The sequence below is a fragment of the Neofelis nebulosa genome, chromosome 7, assembly GCF_028018385.1.
Source record: "Neofelis nebulosa isolate mNeoNeb1 chromosome 7, mNeoNeb1.pri, whole genome shotgun sequence".
In the NCBI taxonomy this organism is placed as follows: Eukaryota; Metazoa; Chordata; class Mammalia; order Carnivora; family Felidae; genus Neofelis; species Neofelis nebulosa.
The window spans coordinates 137,761,560-137,785,640 of NC_080788.1; the positions used below are offsets into that span (position 1 = coordinate 137,761,560).

The 24,081-nt window shown below is 55.3% G+C and overlaps 1 protein-coding gene across 5 annotated transcripts in view; it reads right to left on the minus strand.

Moving 5' to 3' along the window:
- Positions 1-23,040, minus strand: part of PRIMA1 (proline rich membrane anchor 1) — a 63,714-nt gene extending 40,674 nt beyond the window's left edge. For 3 of the 5 annotated variants that reach the window (XR_009264738.1, XR_009264739.1, XM_058740153.1), the window contains exons 1-3: positions 22,574-22,708; positions 21,772-21,897; positions 14,344-14,479 (exon numbers count right to left, since the gene is read on the minus strand). Coding sequence is in view for 3 of the 5 variants with exons in the window: in XM_058740153.1 (XP_058596136.1) it covers positions 14,344-14,479; positions 21,772-21,864 (229 nt within the window). In the remaining 2 variants the exon portion in view is untranslated. The other 2 variants (XM_058740154.1, XM_058740152.1) reach the window with 2 other exon arrangements.
- Between the last annotated feature and the right edge of the window lie 1,041 nt (positions 23,041-24,081).

The window sequence follows — 24,081 nt, forward strand, 5'->3', positions numbered from 1 at the left end:
CAGATGATCCCAGGGCCACCAAACTCTTCACAGACACCGGCTGGCACCAACTCATCTCCGGACCTCCTCCCTTCGACTCCTTCCTTTCCTTCCTCATCCTCCTCCATCCCACCCTGCTGGCTCTGTGTCCAAACTGCACTTGGGATCACGTTCCCCTCAGCCACTGCCCCAGGCCTGGCCCCCATCTTCTATCACCTGCCGTAGCTCCCTGAAGAGTCTTCCCCATGGTCCTCTTGCCCCTCCAACCCGTTCTCCCCTCAGCCACCAATGACTGCCTTAAAAACTTCATCCATTAGTGCCACCTACGTGGTCCAAGCCTCTTCAATGGCTTCCCATGGCACTTTGGGGGATAAAATCCAGCTTCGTGCTATGGAAAGCATGGTTTATGAGGCCTTGCGAGATCTGGTGCTATCCCCCGCCCCCATGCTCATATAATGCCTCTCTCGCCCTTGATCACTAAGCCCAGCAGAGCTGTCCCACCACAGGGCCTTTGTATGTGCTGTACCCGCTGCCTGGCATGCCCTCCCCAGTCTACACAAGGCTCTTCCTTCAAGTTTCAGGCAGCCTGAAGGGCCTTCTTTGGCCTTGGCCTTCTGTCCAAGGCAGAGCCCTCCCTGTAGCCTCCATTTCTGCCTTTAACCACCATTACAGCTCACATCCCCAGCTCCTACCACTGTATCTGGCCCAGAGTAAATGTTCAGGAGGTGAGTTATTGAGTGAATGAGTGTGTGAGTGAGTGAATGGTCCTCTTGAACACCTGCAGTGGTCTCCCTCTGGGCATCCGAATTCTAGTTTCATTTGCTTCTCGACTAACAAAGTTAGAAGACTTTGGTGCTGTGAACTTTTTTTTTTTTTTTTAAGCAGAAACCAAGACTGGCTTCTTGCTTCTGACCATATTAGCCTCTTCATTGTTACTGTCATTTGTCAGCATTGACTTACTTTAGAGAAACTGTCCCCATGTTTCGACTCTCTTCCCATAGCCACAGGAAGAACCCCCATGACGGTCCCTCCATGGTGGACCTCTGCCCTGGGCCAGGCCTGGGTGCCAGTATGGAGGCAGTTTTCGAAACACCAGTCCTGGGGCCCTGTGAGGGCAGACCCAGAGTGGATCCAGGCTGCAGAGCCTGGTCCCAGCACCCATGACAGCAATGAAGGACTCTGGGCTTCCCTCTCGGAAGCACTGGGTGATAGAGTCCCCCCAAACCAGCAGGTGCAGAAGTCACTTCCCCTTTTAATTAGACCAACACCAGGCCACTCACGAGGCCACTTCGTCAGAACCCTGGGAATCAGGGTGGAATCAGAGATGTCAAGCGGCTGTCTGGGACACGAAACCAAATGGCTCAGTCCTGACTCGAGGACAGCCCCAGCCTACCATCGCTGGGGCCGCTCCAGAGAAGAGTCCACTGTGGCCACTTGCTTTGGAGCAACTACAGGGTCCAGCCTTCCCTCTCTGCTCCTTGTCCTGGGCCCCCAGGATGCAGCGCTTCGGAACCTGGCTTATTCAGAAACACAGTGGGCTCCCATCCGGAATGTGACCATTTTCACCACCTATTGGTGCCCTCCGTTCCCAGTGGCCATCACCTTTCACCTGGATGGCTGCAACAGGACTCCAAACTGCTCCCCCTGCTTCCATCCCGACCCCCGTGGTCTGGTCTACACAGCAGCCAGAGCAATCCTATCAGGAACAAGTCCGATCACGCCCCTCCTCTACGCCCTGCTTGGCCCCGCATTTCACGCCCAGTGCCGATGACACCCTCGCGGTGGGCCTGTACATGATCCACTCTGCTTCTCCTCACTGTCATTTCTTAGCCCCTTCCCTTGACTCTGCTCCAGCCACACGGGCCCCTGGCTGCTTCTCAACCTCTCCGGGGCGAGTCCCTGACCCAGGCCCCAGCCTGGCTGTGCTCTCCACCTGGACAGGCTCCCGGGGGCCAGCGAGCTCCATTCCGTCACTGACCGTGAGGCTTTCCTCCAATGCCACCCTCTGTTCAGATTGCCCCGGCCCAGCCCCGACTTGCTCTGTTTCACTCCCCAGCTCCCCAGCCCCTGCTGCTTCTAGCACACCATGCAGCTCACAGGTGTATCCTATTCGCTTTGCTCTGCTCTGCATCTGTTTTGTTCTGTGGTGTACCCCAAGCCCCTAGAACGTAGGAATGGTCGAGAAATGTTTGAATGAATAAAGGTCTGCCTGCCCTGTGATCACCTCCCCCAGCTTCCCTCTCAGAGTCTCGGAAACTCAGCCTCTGACCCCTGCCCGCCCCCCCCCGCCCTGCCTCGGCACACACTCCTGAGACAACCCACACCTCCACTGGGGGCCCTTGGTTGCTCCCAGTCGCGTGCAGCCGGCTCCCTTACCTTCTTCATGGCCGTCCCACTCTGGGAGGCCAGTCGGACCTCTCCCCACCTTCCAGGCCCACAGTGAGCTCTAACGCCTTCCTGGGGGCCCCCTCGAGGATGCTGGTTTATATCCCCACCTGCTTCCCCATGGTCCCCAAGTGGGAGCCACCCACCTGTTTGAGCTCTAGGTCCTTAAACTCCATCATTCTCTACTCTGGAGGCACAGAGAAGTGGATGGGGAGGGTAGAGACCAGTGTCTGGTTGCTAATCCTGTGAACTCTTCCAAGCCCTGGCTCCTTCCTTCCTCTCGAGTCACCTCTTCTGGTCTTTCTCTTCCCCTCTCTCTAGCTCCCCCTCCTCAGGAGCCTCTTCCTCCCAAACCTCAGGCTCTGTCCTCCCCACTCTCTCTCTGGGTGACCTCTGGTGGCTTCAGTGTCACTGCCCCCACCCCCTCCCCCTTAGGGCCAGCTCAGGCCTCGCCCTCAACTCCAGACCCACCAGCCGACTGCGTCCTCCTATCACAGGTCACCTCCAACACCACGTGACAAAATCTGGACCTGCTAAGCCCTTGGAACACTCCCCCTCTGTGTCCCGTCTCCGTGAGAGGCATCTGATCAGATAGTGCCATCCAGGAGTCTTCCTTTCCGCTCATCCCGGACAAATGTGGGTCGCTAGTCCAGAAGTTTCTCAAGCCCCGGACCCCCTTGCTCACAGCCGCCACCTGACCCAGACCATCACTCTTCCCCTGGGCCACTGTCTCCTCCCTGCTTCCTGTCTTCCGTCCCTGCCACTTAGCCCCTCACCGGGGCTGTCTGAAGGCACCTCAGCTGGCAACTCTCCACGCACACCGTCCAGGGCTCTGCACTGCCTGAGGTTCAAGTCCAGGACTTGTTCATGCTGTGCCTTGCCCATGTTCCTCTAGCTTCTCTCTCGAGCCCTGTGTGCATCTGCAGTCCTGGGATGGACAGACTCTCTGTGGCCTCCGATCCTTTGCCCCTGCCAAACTTTCTGCCAAGAGCATGCCGCTCTTCCCCACTTCTGCGCCCAGCCTTCACCTGGCCAATCATTCCCCCTCAGCTCCGCCCCCACCGCCTCCTGCAGGACTCCTGCTCCGGGTGGGACACTCTCCACTCAGCTTGACTGCTTGGGGATTCTCGGTGCTCCGTTTTGTCCGCAATTCCCGTGTTCCGCCTCCTCGAGCCGTCCACACGCATCCCACATTCCACGTGAGAAAAAACGGAACCCCGCTCTTCCCCCATGAACCTTCCCTATGGGCTCTCCCTGCCCTACCCGCTGAGTCGTCTCTGACCGCGATGGAGACATCTACACATATTTGTTGAATGAGTAAATGAGCAGTGAATGATTTACTGCTCTTTAAATATGTAAACTAGGTATCCCAATGTGCTTTCATCTGTGGGAAAGAGGGGTGCGGACTCCTGGAAGGCATAGACCCATCTGGGTCTGGCCAGGGGCGAGGTCACCCATGGAAAGAACAGGGGAATAAGGTCACAGCCTGTAGCGGATACTGGTGTCCTTCCAGGGCTCACTGACTCGGCTCCAACTGCCGAGGAACCACTCCCTCCGGGATCAGCTCTTAACCTCGGCCCTCAGGTCGGGTCCCTCTTAGGTGCTGTCCTACACCATTTCCCAGAGCTCCCAGCAGGACTGAGCTCCCTCGGGCTGCCCACAGGGATAACTGTCTTGACATCACCCCTTGCCCTGTCTCCCTCCCCCACTCCTTATGGGTGTTTTCTGGGCTCAACTCCCAAATAGCCACCTGTACCCGAATTCTTGTCTCAGTATCTATTTCTGGAGCCCGAACTAAGACACGGTCCCAGATGCTCCCTGGCAAATGGCACGCTCAAAACTGTTAGTCCCCCCCCCCAACCCCGTTGCTCCTGGAGAGTTTATCTTCTGTCTTCATGCCAGTCACGCACGCATTCATTTATTCAAACACTCAGTGTGCACCTTCCCTGCGTCAGGCTCTGAGCTGTCTCAGCGGATGAAGATGAATTCAATAGTCCTGGTTCTCAGGGGTCGGACGCGAAACTTAATAGGTCAGAGTGGCTGCTTTGTCCCGGACACAAGTGAGACATCCTATATGAATTCTGCCATAATGTGAAGTCGCTAACATTGACAGGGTGATCACCTGGGGCTGGCACTGTTTTAACCATGGTTGCATACAAGCCTGGCCGACCCACTCAAGGGCCCCACGAGGTCCACACGAGGCCAGAATTAGCCAGAACCAGCTTTTGATCCCAATGCAGCAGACGGGGCCTTTTAGCCAGGATCGTGCGCCTGCAGGATCCCTTTCCATTATGGAGGCCACACTCTCCGAACACCTGCCCTGCGCCAGGCAGGGGGCTGAGCCCGCACACAGTGTCTGGATTCCTCCTCACAACCACCCTGAGGAAGGAGGCTTCATCCCTGCTAGGAGATGAGGAAACCGAGGCACCCAGGTTTATGTGAAATGTCCAGAATAGGGACTGGGAGAGGGACTGTCTTAGGAGGTTTGGGGTTTCCTTGTGGGGTGATGAAAATGCTCTGTAATTAGATAGGGGGTGATGGCTGCACAGCCTCGTGACGATATTAAAAACAGCACTGACTGTACATTGTAAAATGGTGAACTTTATATTATATGAATCTAGAGCACCCTGGAGGTCCACGTCGGGGCTGGAAGCGAGCACTGGCCAACAGGTGTATTTCCCCATCTCCACCCCTGTGCCGAGTCGACCCCTCCTAAGATCCCGGATTCTTGGATGTCCCCAGAGTCCAGTTTGGCCTTGACTCTGGGGACATCCCAGCGCCTATGGTGGCACTGGGAGGTCACTCACTCGTGTGCAAGTTTCACCGGCCTTCCAGCCCCTAACTCCATTGCACACACCTGTTCCTCTCCTTTTGGCACAGAGCCCTTCCTGCCTCATGCCTCTGGTTACAGCCAAGGGTCTCAACCTCGATTCAGACAAGAACCACCTCCCTCCAGGCTCAGCCCGAGCATCAGTCATTTTTAACACTCCCAGGTGATGCCAACACCTCCCAGCAGCCAAAGCTCCAGCATCCAACTGGAGGCGCAGGGCTGTGGATAATTCATCTCTGCAGCCCCAGGACCTGCCAAGGCACAACATCTTGGCACTCAGTTTGCTCAGTAAATCAACAAATAAAGGTTGGTTGACTAAATTAGAGTCCACATAAATGTGTAATATTTTATTTGCTGGATACAAACAAATAAATGGAAGACAATTCCATTTATTGAATTGGGAGAAGAAAATTCAGTATTTAAAAAAAAAATAAAATCACTTAAAAGAAAGAGCCAGCAACTATTAGAGCTCTTCCGGATACCAGACACTCACGTCCAGAGACAAAAATCAGGCTCACGCACGCATTGTGCTCAGCACAGAGTGGGATGCGAGATGGACCCAGCCCATTTCATGGATGGGGGAGCCAAGGCCAGTTTGGATACGAGATTTGCTCAAGCCAGGATTATGTTGACTAAGAGGTCCTCTCTACTAAGAGTGAGAATGTGCCAGATGCGAGGCAAGGCCCTCACATATTATTTCCACTTCCACAGCCACTTTTGAAGGGAGATAAGCATAAAGCTCAGAGAGGTGCTGAGTGACCAGTGCACGGCTGTTAAGGGCCAGAGCCAGGCCCAGCCCCCCGGTCCTCCTATGCACGAGCCTGCAAGTGCCTCACAGGTGACAGGATGGAAACCGTCTCCCACAAATTGGATGAATGCGGGTCCAAAGGCATGTGACAGTGAAGACCAGCTTCGCCAATGCAGCCATGAAGCGAAACACGTGCAAAGCGACATGGGCCCTAGATGACGCCTCCGGTCCCTCATCAGGTCTCCCTCTTGGCAAGGACAGCACCATGGCAGCCATGCTCTCGTAAGGAGCCTGTGGAGAAGGCCGGTCCCAGGGGTCGGCCTCACCTGGGGCACCCACCCTCGGTTTTAGAGGCCTCTGAGGGCCTCCTCCTCCGCTTGCCCCAAACTCCTTACAACCAAGAAGAAACTCTCGTTGGCTTCTTTACAGCAATGAAGTGTCATTAACCCCTGGACTTGTGCTAAAGCCCCAGAGGTTGTGTCCTTAAAACGGCAGCTGCTAAACACACTGTGGGACATCGGAGCCTCTGCCGACCCCTGCGTGGCACCGTACGAGTCTGCTCGACGACCCCACTGGTGAGATCACCAACGTCCTGAGCACCAAGGAGAGGGGGCAGTGTGGGTGACATCCTGTGGCTTCTCTGCTCCTTCATCGACAAAACCCAGCAGAATCCCTGGCCCCGATCCTCCCCTACAACCACAGCCACCAGGCGAGTCCTATCGCCCCGGCCTCCAAAACCATCTTAAATTGGACCGGGGCTTAAGACTGCCACCTCACCATCGCCCCCACATCCAGCCCCCCACCACCGGTTCTGGCCTGGACCCAAGGACAGCCTCCTCACTAGGGAACTGGTCTCTGCAGAGGCCACACCGCACCTCTGCTCAAAAATGTCTGGAGGTGGGCACGGTGAGCTGGGGACCCAACCACCAGCCAGAAGCAACCACCAGACATGAGCAGCGAGGCCGTCAAGATGGATCCAGCCCCAGCCAAGGGACTGAAATCACAGGAAGGACCTCAGGCGAGAGCCTCCTGGTGGAGCCCCGTCAACCCCGTCACCATGAGAGGAAAGGATGGTGCACGTGTTGTGCTTTTAACCACTAACTGTTGGGGTGATTTGTTCCTCGGCCATAGATGGACCTGGGAATGGTGTGACCTCTGTGGAGGTCAGGGAGGATTTTCCTGGGCTGAGGTCTGCGGGAGTTAAGGTCAACCACTTTGAGGGGGAGCCTGGAACAGAAGGACTCATATATGCAAAGACTCTGAGACAGGAAGGAGTAAGGCCCGATCAAGGAAAGGAAAGGGGGTCCTGACCCTGACGGTCAGCCACAGAGGGGCAGAGGTGGGCAAAAGATGCAGCGGGAAGCAGGAATTACCTCCCCTTCTTACCAGCTGGGCAGCCTGGAACAAGTAACTCACCCTCTCTGAGCCCTAAGCTCCTCACAGAAATTGGGGATGATACCACTTACTCTAAAGAGTGTTTAAGGACTAAATGAGATGAGGAAAGCAAGCTTCCACCTCAGCACCGGCAACCAAACACTGGTTTCCTTCTAGTGTTCTGGGTGAGTGGGGGAAAAAAAAAAAAAAAAAAGCATTCTAGAACTCCCACACTCCCATTTGCTTCTCTTTGTTAAAACTTGGCCCTTGGCACACAGGTCTGGGAACCAGGTGACCCCATTCTAGCTCCGCCACTGCTGTGTGACCTCTGGGGAGTCACTTAACCTCTCTTCTGGTTTTTCTAAGAATAAAATAGATGCAAAAATAAAATCTCTATCGGTGACTCGACTCCGTGAAGACAGGCACTGTGGAAACGCAGGCGCCCACCTCTGTTCTGCCACAGCTATTTTTGGCCCGATCAGCCTCAGAAGCAGGTCGCACGGAGGGCCGCCCCGTGTTCTTCCTTGAGGGCTAGTACGCGTCTCCTTCCGCGGCCTCCGCCGTCTGAGTCACACGCGGGGACGAGTGGGCATCGCCGACATCCACCAAGTGAGTCCAGGTCCTGAACTCCGGCGGCTGCCCCCAGCACGCCGTCACCTTTGCCAGGATTCACCCCTGCCCACGCCTTCCGGAAATACCCAGGACTCTGGTTGACTGTGAGCTTGGCAAGGGGCATGGGTGGAACTCTCTGGAAACCTTTTCCTTCCTGTCGAATACCTAGGGGAGCCTACGCACCCTTCAAGAGCCAACTTCGTCCTCGGGCTTCTAACCTGCTGCCCCTTGGACAACAGAGAGGCACCAGCACCACGTTTAAGTAACGCCCAGCCTGGAGGCCAGTGACCTTTCATTATCATGACTGTTACTGTTAGTATTATTATTTTTTTTTTATTTTTTAAAGTTTATTTCTTTATTTTGAGAGACAGAGAGAGACAGAGACAGCATGAGTGGCAGAGGGGCAGAGAGAGAGGGAGAGAGAGAATCCCAAGCAGGCTCCACGCTGCCAGCACAGAACCCGACGCGGGGCCTGAATTCACAAAACCTCGAGATCGTGACCTGAGCTGAAACCAAGAGCCAGGCATGTAACCGACTGAGCCACCCAGGCACGTCCAGTATTATTTATTAGCTTCCATTTATGGAGTGTTACTTGGGTTCCGCAAGGTGGTTACCCCATGTCACCGAAGCCTCACGACCACGCACATGCCCCAGGTAGTGTCATTAGCCCCATTTTGCAGATGCAGAAGTTGAGGTCCCAAGCAGTTAAGGATACCTTATTCAGGGGTGTCTGGGTGGCTCAGTTGGTTAAGCGTCCGACTCCTGATTTTGGATCAGGTCATGATCTCACGGTTCGTGAGTTCGAGCCCCACATCGGGTTCTGCGATGACAGATTCTTGGGATCCTGCTTGGGATGCTCGCTCTCTCCCTCCCTCTCTGCCCCTCCCCTGCTTGCTCATATGCTCCCTCTCCCTCTCCCTCTCTCTCTCTCTCTCTCAAAATAAGTAAATAAACTTTAAAAAATTAAAAAGAAAAAGGGTACCTTGCCCAAATCACTTAGCTAATGAGAAGGATTTGCCACCAGGTCTGGAGGGCAGGAAAGCCAGGCTATGAGTCACTGGGCTGTAACAGTGCTTTTCAAGCACATAGCTTCTGCCAAGTTCAGCCTATATAATTTCCAGCCTTCACAGCAATGCCTTCTCCAGGAGGTATCACTAGCCCCACTTTACAGATGTGGAAACTGAGGCTCTGAGAGGGATGGGATGTGCCCAGGGTCACAGAGCGAGGAGTGGAAGGGCTGGGTCTGACTCTAAGGTTCCCTGCCCTGATTGTCATTCTCTCCGACACTGGTTCTCAGAGCGTGCGCCCTGGGCCAGCAGGAGAAACAGCTGAGAATGTGGGAATGAGGCAAATCCTCAGGCCCCATCCCAGACCCACCTAATCAGGAATTTTGGGGACCGGCTCCAGCAACCTGGGTTTAAACAAGCCCTCCAGGGGATTCTGACCACACTCATGTTTGGGAACCACTGGCCAAGCCTCTCCCTCTGGCCCACAGCTTGTAAAAGTTTACGAAGTCCAGCTGCCCCTTTTAAGTGCAAAGTGCAGAGTCGGAGGAACAAAGGGCAGACAGTGGAGATGCTTTTCCATGCTCCTTTCCAGTGACAGGTGGGACTCAACAGACTTCTCAGGGCTGCTGGGAGGGGTGGCACAGGGTTGGGTTCCCCCCCCCCCAAGAGAGGAATGCACAGCTGAGCTGCCCCCATGAGCAATGAGTTCCAGATGGAGATGGGGGGGAGGCAGCGTCCTTGAAAGTTTCGTGATAAAACAAAACAAAACAAACATGCCAAAACCAAACAAATCAACACCCAAAAACACCACCTTGCCTTTGCCAGACAAGAGTGGCTCAGCAAAAGGGAGACCAGCTGTCCCGGTTAGCCCAGGACTGGCGGCTTTCACGGGATATAGGATTTTCAGGGGTAAAACCAGGACAGTATTGGGCAAAACATGGCAAGGTGGTCACCTTGAGCAGCAGGGTGCTGTTTGGATGAAGAGGGAGGCCTGCCTGCCTGGCCACATGGTGAACATCCAACAATTCCAATACGCATTTCTGGCAGTCGCTTTCATGGGAGACTGGACAGGTCTGCCTGAAGACGCATAGAGGTTTCTCCCTTCCCTCTTTCTCCCTCTACCCCAGACCCCCACTCCTACAGACAAACATTCCTTCAGCAGGGAGTCCTCTGCCTGATCCTCGGGCTCCTAACTCCGGGTTTCAGCCGCTCCCCCTCCTCCACCGACTGGCTGGCCTCCCTCTGCTTCACCTCATCCAACATCTACTGGAGAATTCTTTCCTAGATGCTCCCTTCCAGCCCCTGCTGGTGAGGACAAGTCCCTGTGCACCTCTGTGTGCCTCCAGCGTGCCCAACGCAGGCGCTTGGCAAATGCTGGCCAGTGAAGGAGAGGCTCGTGTCAGCACAAGGGACGAAAGGCACATCCGATGGGCAAAAGGCGACACGTGCCTACATGCAGTGTCTCCAGAAAGATAGCAGGAAGGGACGCTCCTGCCAATACCTCTTGCAAACTGAGCTGCATGAGGGCAGGAACGGCTCCTCTCTTGCTCTCCACTGGCTCCCCAGCCGCTGGCACAGTGCCCAGCCCTGCTGAGCCCCATGTACGCCTACTGAACGAAATGACAACAGCAGCTTCATAGCTCTGAAGCCCCGTGCCTGCTGGGAGAGGCGACTCCCTTGGGGATTACAGAACAGGCTGAAGTTGCGATGTGGCTCTATAGCTGCCTGACATTTACTGGGCACCACCGTGTGCAAGGTCTAGGCTGGGCTCGACAAGGGCAGAGCGAATTGTGCAAAATATTTTCTCTGCCACTGGTCTAATCTGCCTCGCACGCCCTCAGGGAGGCCATGGCTGTGGGGTGCCTCCCCTGTCTGACCTGCCTAGGGTCCACATCCTCGTCCTTGGGCTGTATACAGCCCCTCTACCTAGCTCCTCCCTTGGAAAGCCATCTGTCCTTTAACCTCTATCCCTACATGCCAACGCCAAGGGTGGTCACATGGCCCAGGACTGACCAATCAGCTTATTCCATCCCATCAGAGGCCACCTTGACTGGTCCAAGGACAGACATGTGACCCAAGCTGGTCCAATGACAGTCAGCCCCGGGACTTCAGAAAGTGAAGCTCCCCTTGTAGGAAGATTACTAAGTGTAAGGGTGATGGAATCCCAGAGACTGGAGCCACAGACACTGGGCCAGCCTGAGAGAAGAGGCAACCCAGGAGAACTCAGAAGACAGAGAGGCGGAGACAGAGATCCAATGCTATCATCATACAAGACCTGCTTCTAGAACGTCCCGACACATGAACTGAGAAACTAACATCTCTCTCCCCAGTTTTGGTATCGCAGCTATGTGTAACTGAAAGAGCCCCGCCACAGGACCAGACTGCGTCTGCTCTCCTCGCCCCCAGAAGCCCTCAGGCCCAAAGCCCACCAGGAGGCCTCTCTCGCCTCACACGAGGCACTCGCTGCCTGCCTCCCCTTCTCTGCAGCTCCCAGCCTGGCTCCAGGCCCTGATGGGTGGTCTGGGGCTTGCAGTCTCCGACGAGTTCCCCACTCAACTCCGGTCCGGCAGCTCACCCCCCAAGCCACCCTCCACATGGTCGGGAAAGCTGACCTTTCTGAAGAAGACGATACGGAATCCTGCCGCCTTCCCGCTTAACACCTCTGTGGGCTCACTGCTACCCGCACCGGTTTTCTAAAGGGTGGGGTGCATGTCCCTGCAGGTAAGTGAGCTGACTGCAGATGGCAGGTGGACCCAGCACGCCAACACACTGAGACACAGAACAAGAAACTTAGGCCCCTTTTGGTTCTCTTACAAGCCTTCTGATTTCTTTACAGAGAAAAATCTCCACCCGGTCCCTGCTCAAGCTCTGACATCTATCTTTCTACCACTTGCTTCTCTCCCTTTTTATTTTTTTAAATGTATTTAAAGTTTATTTATTTATTTTGGAAGAGCCAGAGACAGTGTGAGAGTGGGAAGGGCAGAGAAAGAGAAGGGGACAGAGAATCCTAAGCAGGCTCTGTGCTGTCAGCACTGAGCCCAAAGGGGGGCTCAAACTCACAAAACTGTGAGATCATGAGCTGAGCCGAAACCAAGAGTCTCATGCTTAACTGACTGAGCCACCCAGGCGCACCCTCTCCCTTTTTAACAAGAAGAGGGAAAGCCTTGAGCTCAGAACCTTCCACAACAAGCTAGAACTCTGAAACGCTGTTTTGTGTTCATTGCATTTATTTTTATGGTCACCCTCTAATTATGCCAATGATACTGGTTTTTCATTGACTCATTTCAGTAGTTATATAAAGATTTTTTTTTTGGAAATTGGTTAGTATAAACAAAAAAAATGAATCTATTTAAAGAAAAACTAAGGCAGGGGCGCCTGGGTGGCTCAGTCGGTTAAGTGTCGGGCTTTGGCTCAGGTCACGATCTCATGGTTCGTGGGTTCAAGCCCCATGTCGGGCTCTGTGCTGACAGCTCAGAGCCTGAAGCCTGCTTCGGATTCAGTGTCTCCCTCTCCCTCTGTCCCTCCTCTGCTCATGCTCTGTCTCTCTGTCTCTCTCTGTCTCTCTCTCTCAAGAGCAAATAAACATTAACGAAATAAAAACTAAGGCAAATAACAGGATGTATTTGGATATGGTGAATGATCGCTTCTCGGCCTTTTGGCTAAGATCAAGTGTGGATATGGTGAATGATGTTTGGCAAACAACAATTCACAGGATGAAATGTGATCTCCTCAGCCAGGCACACAAGGCCCTTCACGTTCCGCCCCTTGACAACTCCTTCCAACCCACTGAAGGGCTTGGGACTCCCTTGATTGAGTCTCACAAAGCCATGCTTCCAACCTTCTGCCCACGCTGTTCCTTCTGTCTGATGTCCTTTCCCCACACCTTCCTCATCAACTTAGAACAACCCTATCCATGCCTTAAGACTCGGGTCAATGTAACTGTCTACTGTGGCCCAACTACTCAAAGATTTGAAGGCTACCTGTGCTCTCTCAGGCCACTTTTTAAGCCTCTTCTTTGAGGCTGAGAGACCCCCGAAGACCAGAATGGTCTTTCATCTCTGTGTCTGGCACAGAGGCTCAGTTAGAGCAGGGCGGATGGAAGGGACCCCCGCTGGGGGACGTGGACCAATCAGATGCAAGCATAGGCTTGCCCAGGAGATGGCACAGGCTCGTTGCCCAAAAAGTGGACAGAGGAGGGCTTCCAAAGGAAGGAAAGGGGGAAGGGAGTGATCTGCAGAGGCAGGTGCCTGAGGCTGGGCCCCCCGGTACAGCCCAGGGGTTCCCCCAGGAGAGAGAGGGAGGTGAACATCCTGGGCTACAGGGTCCTTCAGAGGCCTGGAGCAGAGAGCCCGGTAGGCCAAGGTTCTCAACCTTAACTTATATTTGGATCATCTCTGAACTTGTTATAATGCCAATTCCTAAGCCGCACCCAAAGACTGACTGGGTGGGTTAGAAGTGGGTCCTGAGCTACACTTTAAAAGGAACGCTTCAGGTGACGTTGAGGGCCACCCTCAGAGAAGCACCAGGCTACAGGTGTCACGGAAGAATGGGAACAGGTAAGGGCCTAGCAGACCAAACCCAGAAATGCATCTGAACTGCAAAGATCCTCTAGAACATTGCATCACTGTCTGGACACCGAGAGCCCGAAGACACCATCTACCGGAGAATAAGCGTCGTCAAGGTTATTTAACATATGCCCCGAATAACTCAACGGAGATGTGTTCAGCGAGAGAGAGCCACACACGATCACAGGTGGTCTAGAGGCCGCACGCGGAGTGATCCATCCAAGATGCAGAATCTCTGTTTAGTGACCTTCTCAACCAGCAATTGTAAGCAGGAGACTTAACCCCTGAGAATCAGGATGAGGCCATTTCCGGCTAAAGAAAAACCCTCCTTTGTTTGAATGACCAGGCAATCAACCTGTTCGTAGATGAAATCAAGGCAAACAAGTGAAAGGGAGGTTTCTAGCAGAACTCGCTGCAAATGGCTGTCAGGCATCTGTGTAAGTTCGCTCCCAGAGCCTCCGCTTGGGCTCCTAACCAATCGCCTCCTCAAGCGCGAATTAAAATAGAGACATGAAAGCATGCGCATGGGGAGGGTATTTAAGACTGGCCCGATGGCTGCACCCCTCACAAGCTCTGGCCTTCAGAACAATCCAGGCCGAGTTACTCATCAAATGGAGATTGACTTTTATCTGATTAACCGATGGAGACATCCTCCTCCATCCCGCAGGAACATTCTGTGGGAAAGGCGTTCTGCAGACTGCAGGGAAAAGTTGGGCCTTGGCTTCCCTCCTGCTCGGCCAGTGGAAAATTACAAAGGAAGCAAGGCTGCCCTCTGCTCTGCTCCCGGGGCCTTTCCGGGCCCAGAAAACACAGAGAGAACCCCAGAAACAAACCTTTACTTACCTGGGGCGGAGAGGAGTCTGGGAGGCGGTGGGGGCGGGGGCGGTGGGGGCAGCAAGGGAGGGGGCCGGCACTGGCAGATGTGTTGACAGCTATCGGTCACCTTGGAGCAGGACTTCTGGGGCTCACCGTGTGTCACCTGCAGAAACGGGCACACGCGCCCGAGAGAAGACAATGAGGCCACCAGGAGGGAAATGGACCCACACCACCCGATCCCAGCCAGGGTGGAACCCGGGATCCTCCCCGAAGACCCAAGACCGCCGAGGGGAAGAATGAAGGCGTGGGCTTGGCTCAAAGGAAACCATGTTGTGGGAGGCTGGCCGGGCAGGTTTAGAGACCAAGGTGTTATTCCCAGCTCTGCCAGGGACCCGCTGAGGCCGTGACAAGTAACTTGGATATTAATGAGAGGTCGACAAGAATTTGATGGTTAACTCTCAGAATTTCCCTCCTGTACAAATGAGGAAACCGAGACCCAGGCAGGAGAAGTGGCTGCCCAAGGTTCCCACACCATGTGGTGACAGGATACTGATTTTACCTCCTCAGTAACCCTAGCCAACCGTTCTTCCAGTCTCCAGAAGCCCTCGCCTTCTCTCTGTCCACAGCTCCTGACAGCCTTCCTCCGTCAACTCAAGCCAAGGTGCCCCCATCTTGAGAAAGGAAGCCTACCTTCCCAGGCCATGTGAGCAAGAGAGCCGGAGGGGTCTTGTGGGAAACACAGGACCAAACCATCCACATCCTCCCAGCAATCCCCGAGTGCTTGCCCACAGCTCAGGAGATCATGTGGCCACAGGGCCGTGCTCAGGAGGCCCCTGACAACGTTTCCAGCCCCACCGCACCCCATGCTCTCAGCTTCCGCTCTGCCTTCAATGCCCTTCTTCTACTCCCTGGACCCTGGCCATGCATCGCCCCTCCCCCTCCACTTTGCATATGCTGCTCCAGCGTCCCGGAATGTTCTCCAACACCTTTCTCTCGCTTTGTCCATTACTCAGAGCGGCTATCACTTCCTCAGGAAAGCATGCCTGACCAGGTCAGTTCTCCTTGTATAGGCTCTCCTGGTACCAGGTTCCACTCTGTGGGGCAAAAATCTACATTTGGGTCATTGCCTGGTTCCCACCTGTTTTCACCACTGGACTATAAGCTCTATGGGGGTGGTGGCTGGGCCTTGGATTTTCTGCCACTAAGGGAATGCCTGGCATACAGTAAATACTTGGTGAATGGATGGATGGACGGATGGATGGATGAATGGATGAGTATTAAAAACTGGACCAGAGGGGCGCCTAGGTGGCGCAGTCGGTTAAGCGTCCGACTTCAGCCAGGTCACGATCTCGCGGTCCGTGAGTTCGAGCCCCGTGTCAGGCTCTGGGCTGATGGCTCGGAGCCTGGAGCCTGTTTCCGATTCTGTGTCTCCCTCTCTCTCTGCCCCTCCCCCGTTCATGCTCTGTCTCTCTCTGTCCCAAAAAAAAATAAATTAAAAAAAAAAAAAAACGTTAAAAACTGGACCAGAATCCATAGCTCTTGACTCCTGGTCTGTACTCTTTCCACACCAGCCTTCATTACGTCACTTGTAAACAAGGACGGGGGCTGTGCTTGACCAGTAGTTCCAAACCCTGATGGCACATTAGAACCTCCCGGGCAGCTTTAAAAAAAAAGACAAAAACTCGTGTTGGAGCCTTTCCCAAGACTGGTTAAATCAAAATTTCTGCAGGTGGAGCTGGGAATGACTATTTTGTCTAATGTCCCCAGGCTAGACTTCTACTGTTTAGCCCGCGTGAGAACTGCTGGCTTAGACACACCACCAGCGTCCCTCCCTGCAGCAGAGGGCCCTAACCCATAAGCCTCCGGCTCTGTGCCCGTCCCAGGGAACAAGCAGATTCAACGGCCTGGAGGGAAGAGTTGGCGGTCACCCTCACCTCAACGAAGCCCACCGTAACTTCTCTGGCTGTCATCTCAGGGGAGTAGAAACCCAGAACCCCAGGTTCTCTGCAACCAGCCACCTGCAATGCAGCGTGCCATCGGGAAAGGCATTTTGCAGACGGCCTTTGGAGGCTCAATGCAGCCTCCTCCTCTGTGCGTGTCCCCGGCCCGGCAGAGAGACCCCACAGGGCTCCGACACTCCCTTCCCACTTGGAGGCCTTGAACAGGCTGGGTAATGACCACTGGGGGATGGCAGCAGGAGGTGGACTGATTTACAGCCCTAACTTAATATCTACCGGGCCAAGAAGCTGCTGCTTGCGACCGTTTAGAGGGTGCATGCTTTCAGAGGGCCATGGAGTGAGTTTCAAACTCCACAGGCAATCTCATCGCCCGCTGGGAAGGGCAGATCCTCAGATGGTGGGCCTCTCCTAGTCAGTCCATGGAGATGCCTAACTCGTAGCATAGCAGCTTCACCAGTGCACCTGTCAGCTCTCCCGTGGCCATTGAGCTGCCCTCCTCTTGGTTCCAACCTTCTAAGACCTTCTAAGACCACGGGGGTTGCTCGAAGGCTCCATTCTGCCAATGCTGGGCCTCCGAGGGCGTTCCTCTGCTGGATTCCACCAGTGTGCAAACGTCAAGCAATGCCACTGCTAAAGCAATTACTCTCCCTCTCTCCGAGGGGCAATTTATGCAAGAGTTCAAGAGGCACGTCTGCTTAACCCAGCCCAACACGATGACCCAGTTTTCTGTGAGAGGATATAAGGGTACGGATGTATAAGAGAGTTTAATGCGATGAAATTATCAGTGGGGGAACCGGGGCCAAGTTTCAAGGCTGAAGGGGGAGAGAACAAAGGAACGCATGGCACTTAAAAAAAATCCATGGTTCCTTGGTGTTTGGCTGTCTGTCCTTCTCCCTGGGGGGTGGACCCCACTTGGGGCCCCTCACTGGGGTGTGGTCCAGTGCAAGCCTGTGGCTACCGAGCCTCTCTTGACTGGTTACTTGCCAACTTCCTGAGCCCCACGTCCCCCATCCCCACCCCAGAAAATAGATCCATCTGCCCAGGGTAGCTTCTTCACCTTGTAAACCCTTCTCTCTGGGCACTTTCCCCACTGTTTGGTAATGTCTGCTGCCCACACTGAGCCTTGAGCATTTGGGGCAGGCAGGTGGTGGGTGGGTCTGTGCTTTATTAGTCCTGACCAAGTGAGACTTCCTGAGCCCTACTGTGTGTCAGCCATGGGAAACAGGCTCTCGTTTCACTCTCATGAAGATCACGGAGAGAGGCAAGTATTGTCATCCGTGCTTATGGTGGGGCGGGGGCTCGGATAAGGACGACAGACCCAGAAAGGCTAAGTAACGCACTAAGATTTCACAGGGCCCTGCATTCAGTTGGTGCACAATGAAAAGACGTGTTGGGGGATGGTCTGCCCACCAGTGGAGAAACACAAGATCTCTTCTGTTCCCCAACTCAGGGTCCCCTTGGGGGTTCTGCAGATTGGCGGTTGTTGTGTTTAGACCAGTAGAGAAAACAACCTCAGCACTGGGAACTTGTCTCAACACCTGGCTTGCTTGCTTTGAATCGTGGGGAGTCCCACAAGGAGAAGAAACTTACCCCTGAGGTCACCTGCTCTTGGCTGGACTTGACTAAAAATGGGCAGAGGCCCAGGGAGGTCAACCACCTGCCTAAAGCCCGCCGAACAAAAGCTGACACCATTACTTCCTGTAACCACTTCTGGTCCCGTTTTGCTGTCCCCTGCCTTCCTGCCCCTGCTCTGCAGCATTCCCCTGGGGCCAGAATCTTGTCAACGCTGCTGTCGTGGACAGCGGGCTGAGGGACAGGTAAGTCCCACAGTCACCTGGATTTGGTACCTGCCACTGTGGTTTGGGGGCCATGGTGCTCCATGGTTACCGGTTCCCGCTCACTCCCGGCCAATCAGTGCAGCTTTTCGGGTTGGTGGATGTTACCTCCTGAATAGCCCTTAACTCCATCAATGTTTCCCCACTCCCACTACTACCGCCCTAAACCAGGACACCATTGTATCTTCCCAGGGCAGCACCTGCCTCTGACTTAGGATTGTGAGATAAAATACAGGACACCTTGTGAAATTTTCGACAAACAGCAATTTTTAGTAGAAGTATGTCCCAAATATCGTATGGGATATACTTACACTAAAAGCATGAGCCACTGTTGATTTGAAATTCAAGTTTAACTGGATGTCCTGCAATTTTACCTGCTAAATCTGGCAACTGCTCCCCTCCGCGGCCTCCTTGCTCTTGCCTCACCCCCACCTCTCCAAATCTATCTTGTCAGTGGGGCTGGACCAAGATTTCTAAAATGCCAGGCTGAGATTATGTCATTTCTTGCTGAAAACCTTCGACAGCTCCCACGGCCCTCAGGATCAAGTCCAAGCTGTAAGACACTAGGTTAGCGGCTTACAATAGTAGCCTTACCTGGGACTTCCCTCCCCTCCTCAAGGTTCTTCCAGTGCCCCATTCTCTGCTCTGGGCTCAGGGTTATTCCCTCTGCCTGGAGGCTTCCTTCACACGGCATCCTGCTCCTATCTTGTCCTTGTTCATGCCTCAGCTGAAGCCCTCCACCTGCCAGGCTTCTCTGACCCCTCCATCGGGTCTCATCTCCAAGCTGTCTGCTCCTGCTGAGTTCTCTTACCTATCATTACTTAATTATCTCTCCAGTGCCAGACTGTCAGTGCCATGAGGGCAGGGACTGCCCCCGCACTTCACAAAGGGCCTGGCAAACAGTAGGTGCCCAATAAATGCTACTGATGAAATGAGCTCAGCCTTGCTGGTGGCTCCTCTTTAGCGCACAGAGACCCACTGGCCCGGATCAGAGCCTGTCTCCCTGGAGGACGCCCACAAAGATGATGGCTTCTGGCATCTTTTATGGAGACAGGCCAGCACCACAGTAACTTGATGAGACACACTCCTGTCACACCTAATAAATTTGCCAGCCTGTCATCCTCTTTGCTTGCAAAAAAAAGGAATCATCGGGAAGTGAACTTAGAAGAACCCTAAATCACAAAAGCTCAGAATCGCTATTCCAGACACATTAAAGAAGAAAGGGGAAAGGCTAGGGAATGCCCCCACCAACCTTGTGGCAATTTAAATGTCATCTGACTTTAATGATTAAGTTCCTTATCATCTGGGCGGCAGCCAGAGGCGTCAGGCGGATTGCAAGGTGGGAACCTGGTGCTTTGGGGGGACCACAGGTCTCTTGCTTCACCAATTACCCTATTAATTACAGCACTTTAATATGTCGGTCTCCGTCTCGCAAATGCTTACAACTTTGGGGGATTCTTCTGGCAAAATGCTTATGAAAACACAGATAGCTCTGAGTTCTTTCTCTATATTCAAGGAACTCCTATGATGTGACAGATTTTAACCTCTCCACTTAAAGGAAAATACATGGCTTTGCGCACTTGTATTTTTCTCTTCTCCTCTCCGTTCCTGTGGATTCAGCTCTTCCGCTTAACAACCAGATCCATCCATTCTAAAGCCCCTTTTCCCCTGGCTTCTCGGTCCTTATCATTTGTAGATTAATTTTTCCAGAGCCTCCTGCCAAGATTTTACCCATTTTACTTGTCTGGAGGACTCCTTTTCTAATTGATTTTCACAAAAATTGATTTGTATTGAGTAACAGCATCTGAAGCGCACGCACACACATACACACACACACACACACACACACACGCCTGGGTAAGTACGGCCTGGCTGAAAGAGGTGGTTAAAAAAACTGAGCTGCTGTCACAAAATTATTTCTTTTGGTGGTCATGGTGGGGAGACAGGGGGTCTGCTGCCTCAGTCTTGCTAGTCGAAACCACAGAATTCCAGCCTTGGAGACTGACAACATCATTATGTGGCTGTCTATACATATCAGCTGCAAAAAGTGTTAGGGAAAATGGTAAACAAACGAATATAAAAACACAGTGAACTTGACATCTGAGGTTCAAGAACCTAAAAGTTGAACAAGGGAAGCTGGTCCCAAACCGCCCGAGTGTTTACAAGTGACAAAACCCTGAATCCCGAGGCGGCACAGCTGAGTTTAATAACTGCTGTTTCACACATTAAACAAAGCTGTCAATTCCAAAAGGAAAACAATGGTGAGGGAGACAGAGGCAAGCCAGACAAGAGAGCAGAGAAGAGAAGCCTGGTGCTGAGGGTGGGGGGCAGACTCTGGTTGACCCACCCGCTCAACCAGCACGCTCCTTCCAGCATGAGAACCCCTGGTGCTCCCCAGTAATCACCCAGGCCACCATCTGAGCGGGACAGACGACAGCTGGTTCCCAGGGGGGCCCCATCCCTCGGGACAGCTCACGGACCGCGGCAGACTGGCAAGGGGTCTCCCCCTATCCTCTTTTCTTTGATTTCTCCCTCCCTGTTCAGGGCAACCATCCCAACGATCCCCCACCCCCAAAATGCCACCAGAAGAACAGGAAGACGCAATGACCCCAGGGTTGGGCGGTTCAATGCTCCAAACAATAAAAATGCCCTCCAGCGCCTGCTGAGCCACTGAGAATTCAAAAATCTCCAACACTCTGTCGTGATCAACAGAGTGCCCGGCCATGCAGACAGAAGAGCAGCATTACCATTACTAGTATCAATTACTTGCAGCAGCTACCGTTTAGTGTTGATTACGGTCCAGGCACGGCTTTAAGCAATCTTTACTCGCTTGATCTCATCCAAGTCTTGTAACGGCACAGAGAGGAACAAGAAACCGAGGCCCCGAGAGGCACTGCCTGAGGTCCTGAGCCGGCGAGGGCCAGAGCCGGGGCTCCAAATTCAGCGCTGACACCAAAGTCCACTTCACCACTCCACCGTACCACTGACCGTGGGCATCCTGGGAGGTACTAGGGGCCGTGCCATCGAACCCTCTCCCTGACCCTAACTGACAGAACTCCAGCTGCTGGCCTCCTGGCCTCTGCCCTGGGGGTCTAGGGGGCCCAGGGTGAGGACTCCAGCCCCAGGCAGTCCTTACAGACAGCTCCTTCCTCCATCCCCACCAGTGGCCACCGGGCACCATCCCTGCACTTCTCCAACTCCGCCGCCTACAAGTGGAACAGCCTCTGCTGTGTCAATTCCAGGGTAAGAAGACCGAGTGGAAGTTTACTAGTGATTCTGGTGGGAAATAAAGAATGTATATTGTTGGGACCATTTTCTTTTTAAGTGTGCTAGCGCTCTACGGTTTCTTTTCCCGCATTTCTGCAACAGAATGTTGTCATCAAGAAGGCACTCCCAAGCCCTTTCTGTTCCCAGGCCCTGTCCTGCAGGCCTTAGCGCGCCAAGACTGAGGCCTCCCCCTGGAGTTTTGCCCCATCTTTTCACGGCAAGAGTATGGAGGGGTGGGGAGAGCGGGAGGGCTTGCACCTCTACTTTTCCTAAACTCTCCCCAGGGGCAACCAGAGGGCGCCTGCAGGAAGCAGTGTCACCCCCCCACCCCCGGTCCAGCCCGCGGAGCCCGCACCTCCCTGCCTAGTAGCCCACGACCCCCTGCCGCCGCTCACCTGCACGAAGCCCCAGAGCGGGTGGAGCGCGCAGTGCAGCAGCAGAGAAGGCCAGCAGCAGCCACGGCGCAGCACCAAGTCCCGGAGGAGCATCTCGGCCCGCGGCACCCGCGCACTCGGGGCGAACTGTCAGGGGAGCAAAGCCCTGGTCAGGCGGAGGCCGCGCGGGCACCGTCTCCCGCGCGCACCCGCACACGTAGCAGTCCCGGTTGGGCGGGCACCCTGGGGCACCCTCATAAACCAAGCCTGCCCCTTCACTCCAGCTTGCACATTCGCTGACCCTTCGTGCACACTCACAGAAGCCGGCATCCCAGAACACTCTGTCCTGGCGCACACCCCCAGAACCCTCTGTGTACACCTTGGCCCCGTGCACACCCCCAGAATCCTGCGTGCACACTTTAGCTCCATGCACACCTCCAGAAACAGCCAAGCACACTTAACCTAGCCCAGTGGATCTCCCCAGAAACCTCCCCAGCCATGCACAACTCACTCCCGCTGTGAGCACACTTCAAACCCGGCGGGCACCGCTCACCCTGCCTGCGCACCCACAGATACGGCTGTGCACACCCACCGACTCATGCCTGCACACTCGCTGACCCTGCATGCACAACACCGGGAAATCACACGCTGCGTGCACCCTCCCTGCCCCGCCGGCCCCCACTGCGCACACTGCAACATAGGCACCTCCGTGCGCACCCCGTTCGCCCTCGCGCGCTCTCCCCAGCCCGGGCCTCCCGCTTCAGGGCGTGAGCCTCCCTCCGGCCTCCCTCTCCGCCCGCACCCCTCCAGTGCCTCACGCCACCTTGCCTGGCGGCGGCCCCAGCAGATCCTCGGCGCGGGGAAGGGAGGTCCGCGTTCCCCCCGCGGCAGACTGTCCCCGAGCCGCCGGACGGCCCCCATTTAAAGCCAGCCGCCTCCCCGGTCCCCCGCCCTCTAGGCGGGGCCTCGGTCCTCACCCTGGCGACTGCGCGGGCGCCTGGGGGCTTCACGTGCCGGGGAGGAGCGCCGGGCACTGGAGCAAAAGTTTGCGCGCGGCTGGGGCCTCGCGGGCTGCCGAGCGGGGGCCGGGCGCGGCGCGCTCGCACGGGGCGCAGGGCGCGGCGGCTCCGGGCTGCTCCCGGCCGCGCGCGGGCCGGGAGGGGCGGCACCCCGCGCCCGGGGCCGGGGCGGGCTGCCGAGGCGGAGGGGAGGGCGGGGAAAGTCTCCTCCGAGCCGCCGGGAGCGGGCGGCGCGAGCCTCCCCGGATCCCCGCCCTTCCCGGTGGCGCCGCGCGGCTGCCCGGGGCGCGGGGGTGCCGGAGCCGTCCTCGTCCGTCACGCCGGCCCGCGGGAGGCGCTGCCCGGGTGCGCCCGCTCGGGCAGCAGGGCCGCGGGCGGAGGCGAAATAAATAATGCACGAAAAAGGAAAACAGACGTGAGCCTCGCCAGAGCCTCGCCCGCCTCCCGCCCGGAGCTGCGCTCCCGCCCGCGCTCCCCGCCGTCGCCGCCAGCGCCGCTGCAGTGATTCCTCGTCTCCATCTAGCGAGGCTATTGTGTATTGGGAGCTTAATAATTTATTTATTCACCCGCGAGGAAGAGGACTCCCGGCCCCAGGGGGTCTGGCTCCACGCCCGCCCTTCCCCCGAGTTTCTCCGGGGCGGCGGGAAGGGGGCAAGGACTGACTCGCGGAGACCCCTTCCTGCGCTCCGTCCTTGCGGACTGTCTCCCCTCCCCCCGCCCCATTCGGAACGGCAGTGTCCCCTGGGTGTCGTGGCTCGAAGGGGCAAGCCGGCCCTCCCGGGGCCAATGGCCCTGTTGTCCCTTCTGTAGTCTCAGTGCAGGGACCTCTCCACCCACACGCTGCGTCTTGGAGGGAGTTGCCTGCGGCCCTGGGGAGGACCTCTCCACCACTGCTTTTCCTCAACCGTCTCCAACTCCTCTGTTGGAGGCAAGATTATCAACAAGTCGGTCGCGAAGTAGCCTGCCACGTTTCGTTCAAACCCGCTGCCCCCGGCCTCCCAGACCGCACCGCAGGTATGCGCAGCCGCTCTGTTTATCCGGTGTAAGCGCTTGGGAAGCGCTTTGATGGATGGCCTTCCAGAAGGTCCCCCAAAGCGTGGACAGTCCTATTTTTAGGTGGGGGGGAAGGAGGGAACCAAGAGCCCAGGACTAAGAGTGGAGAGTCAGACACTGTAGTTGACTCACTGAAGAAACATTTACTCAGTTCCTTCTCACAGTCTCCGCGGGCACCCTGCATCACCCCATATAGACACACACTCCAAGTATAAACTGCCCTGCAGACCAGTTTTCCGACCAGTTTTCTAGGGACCTC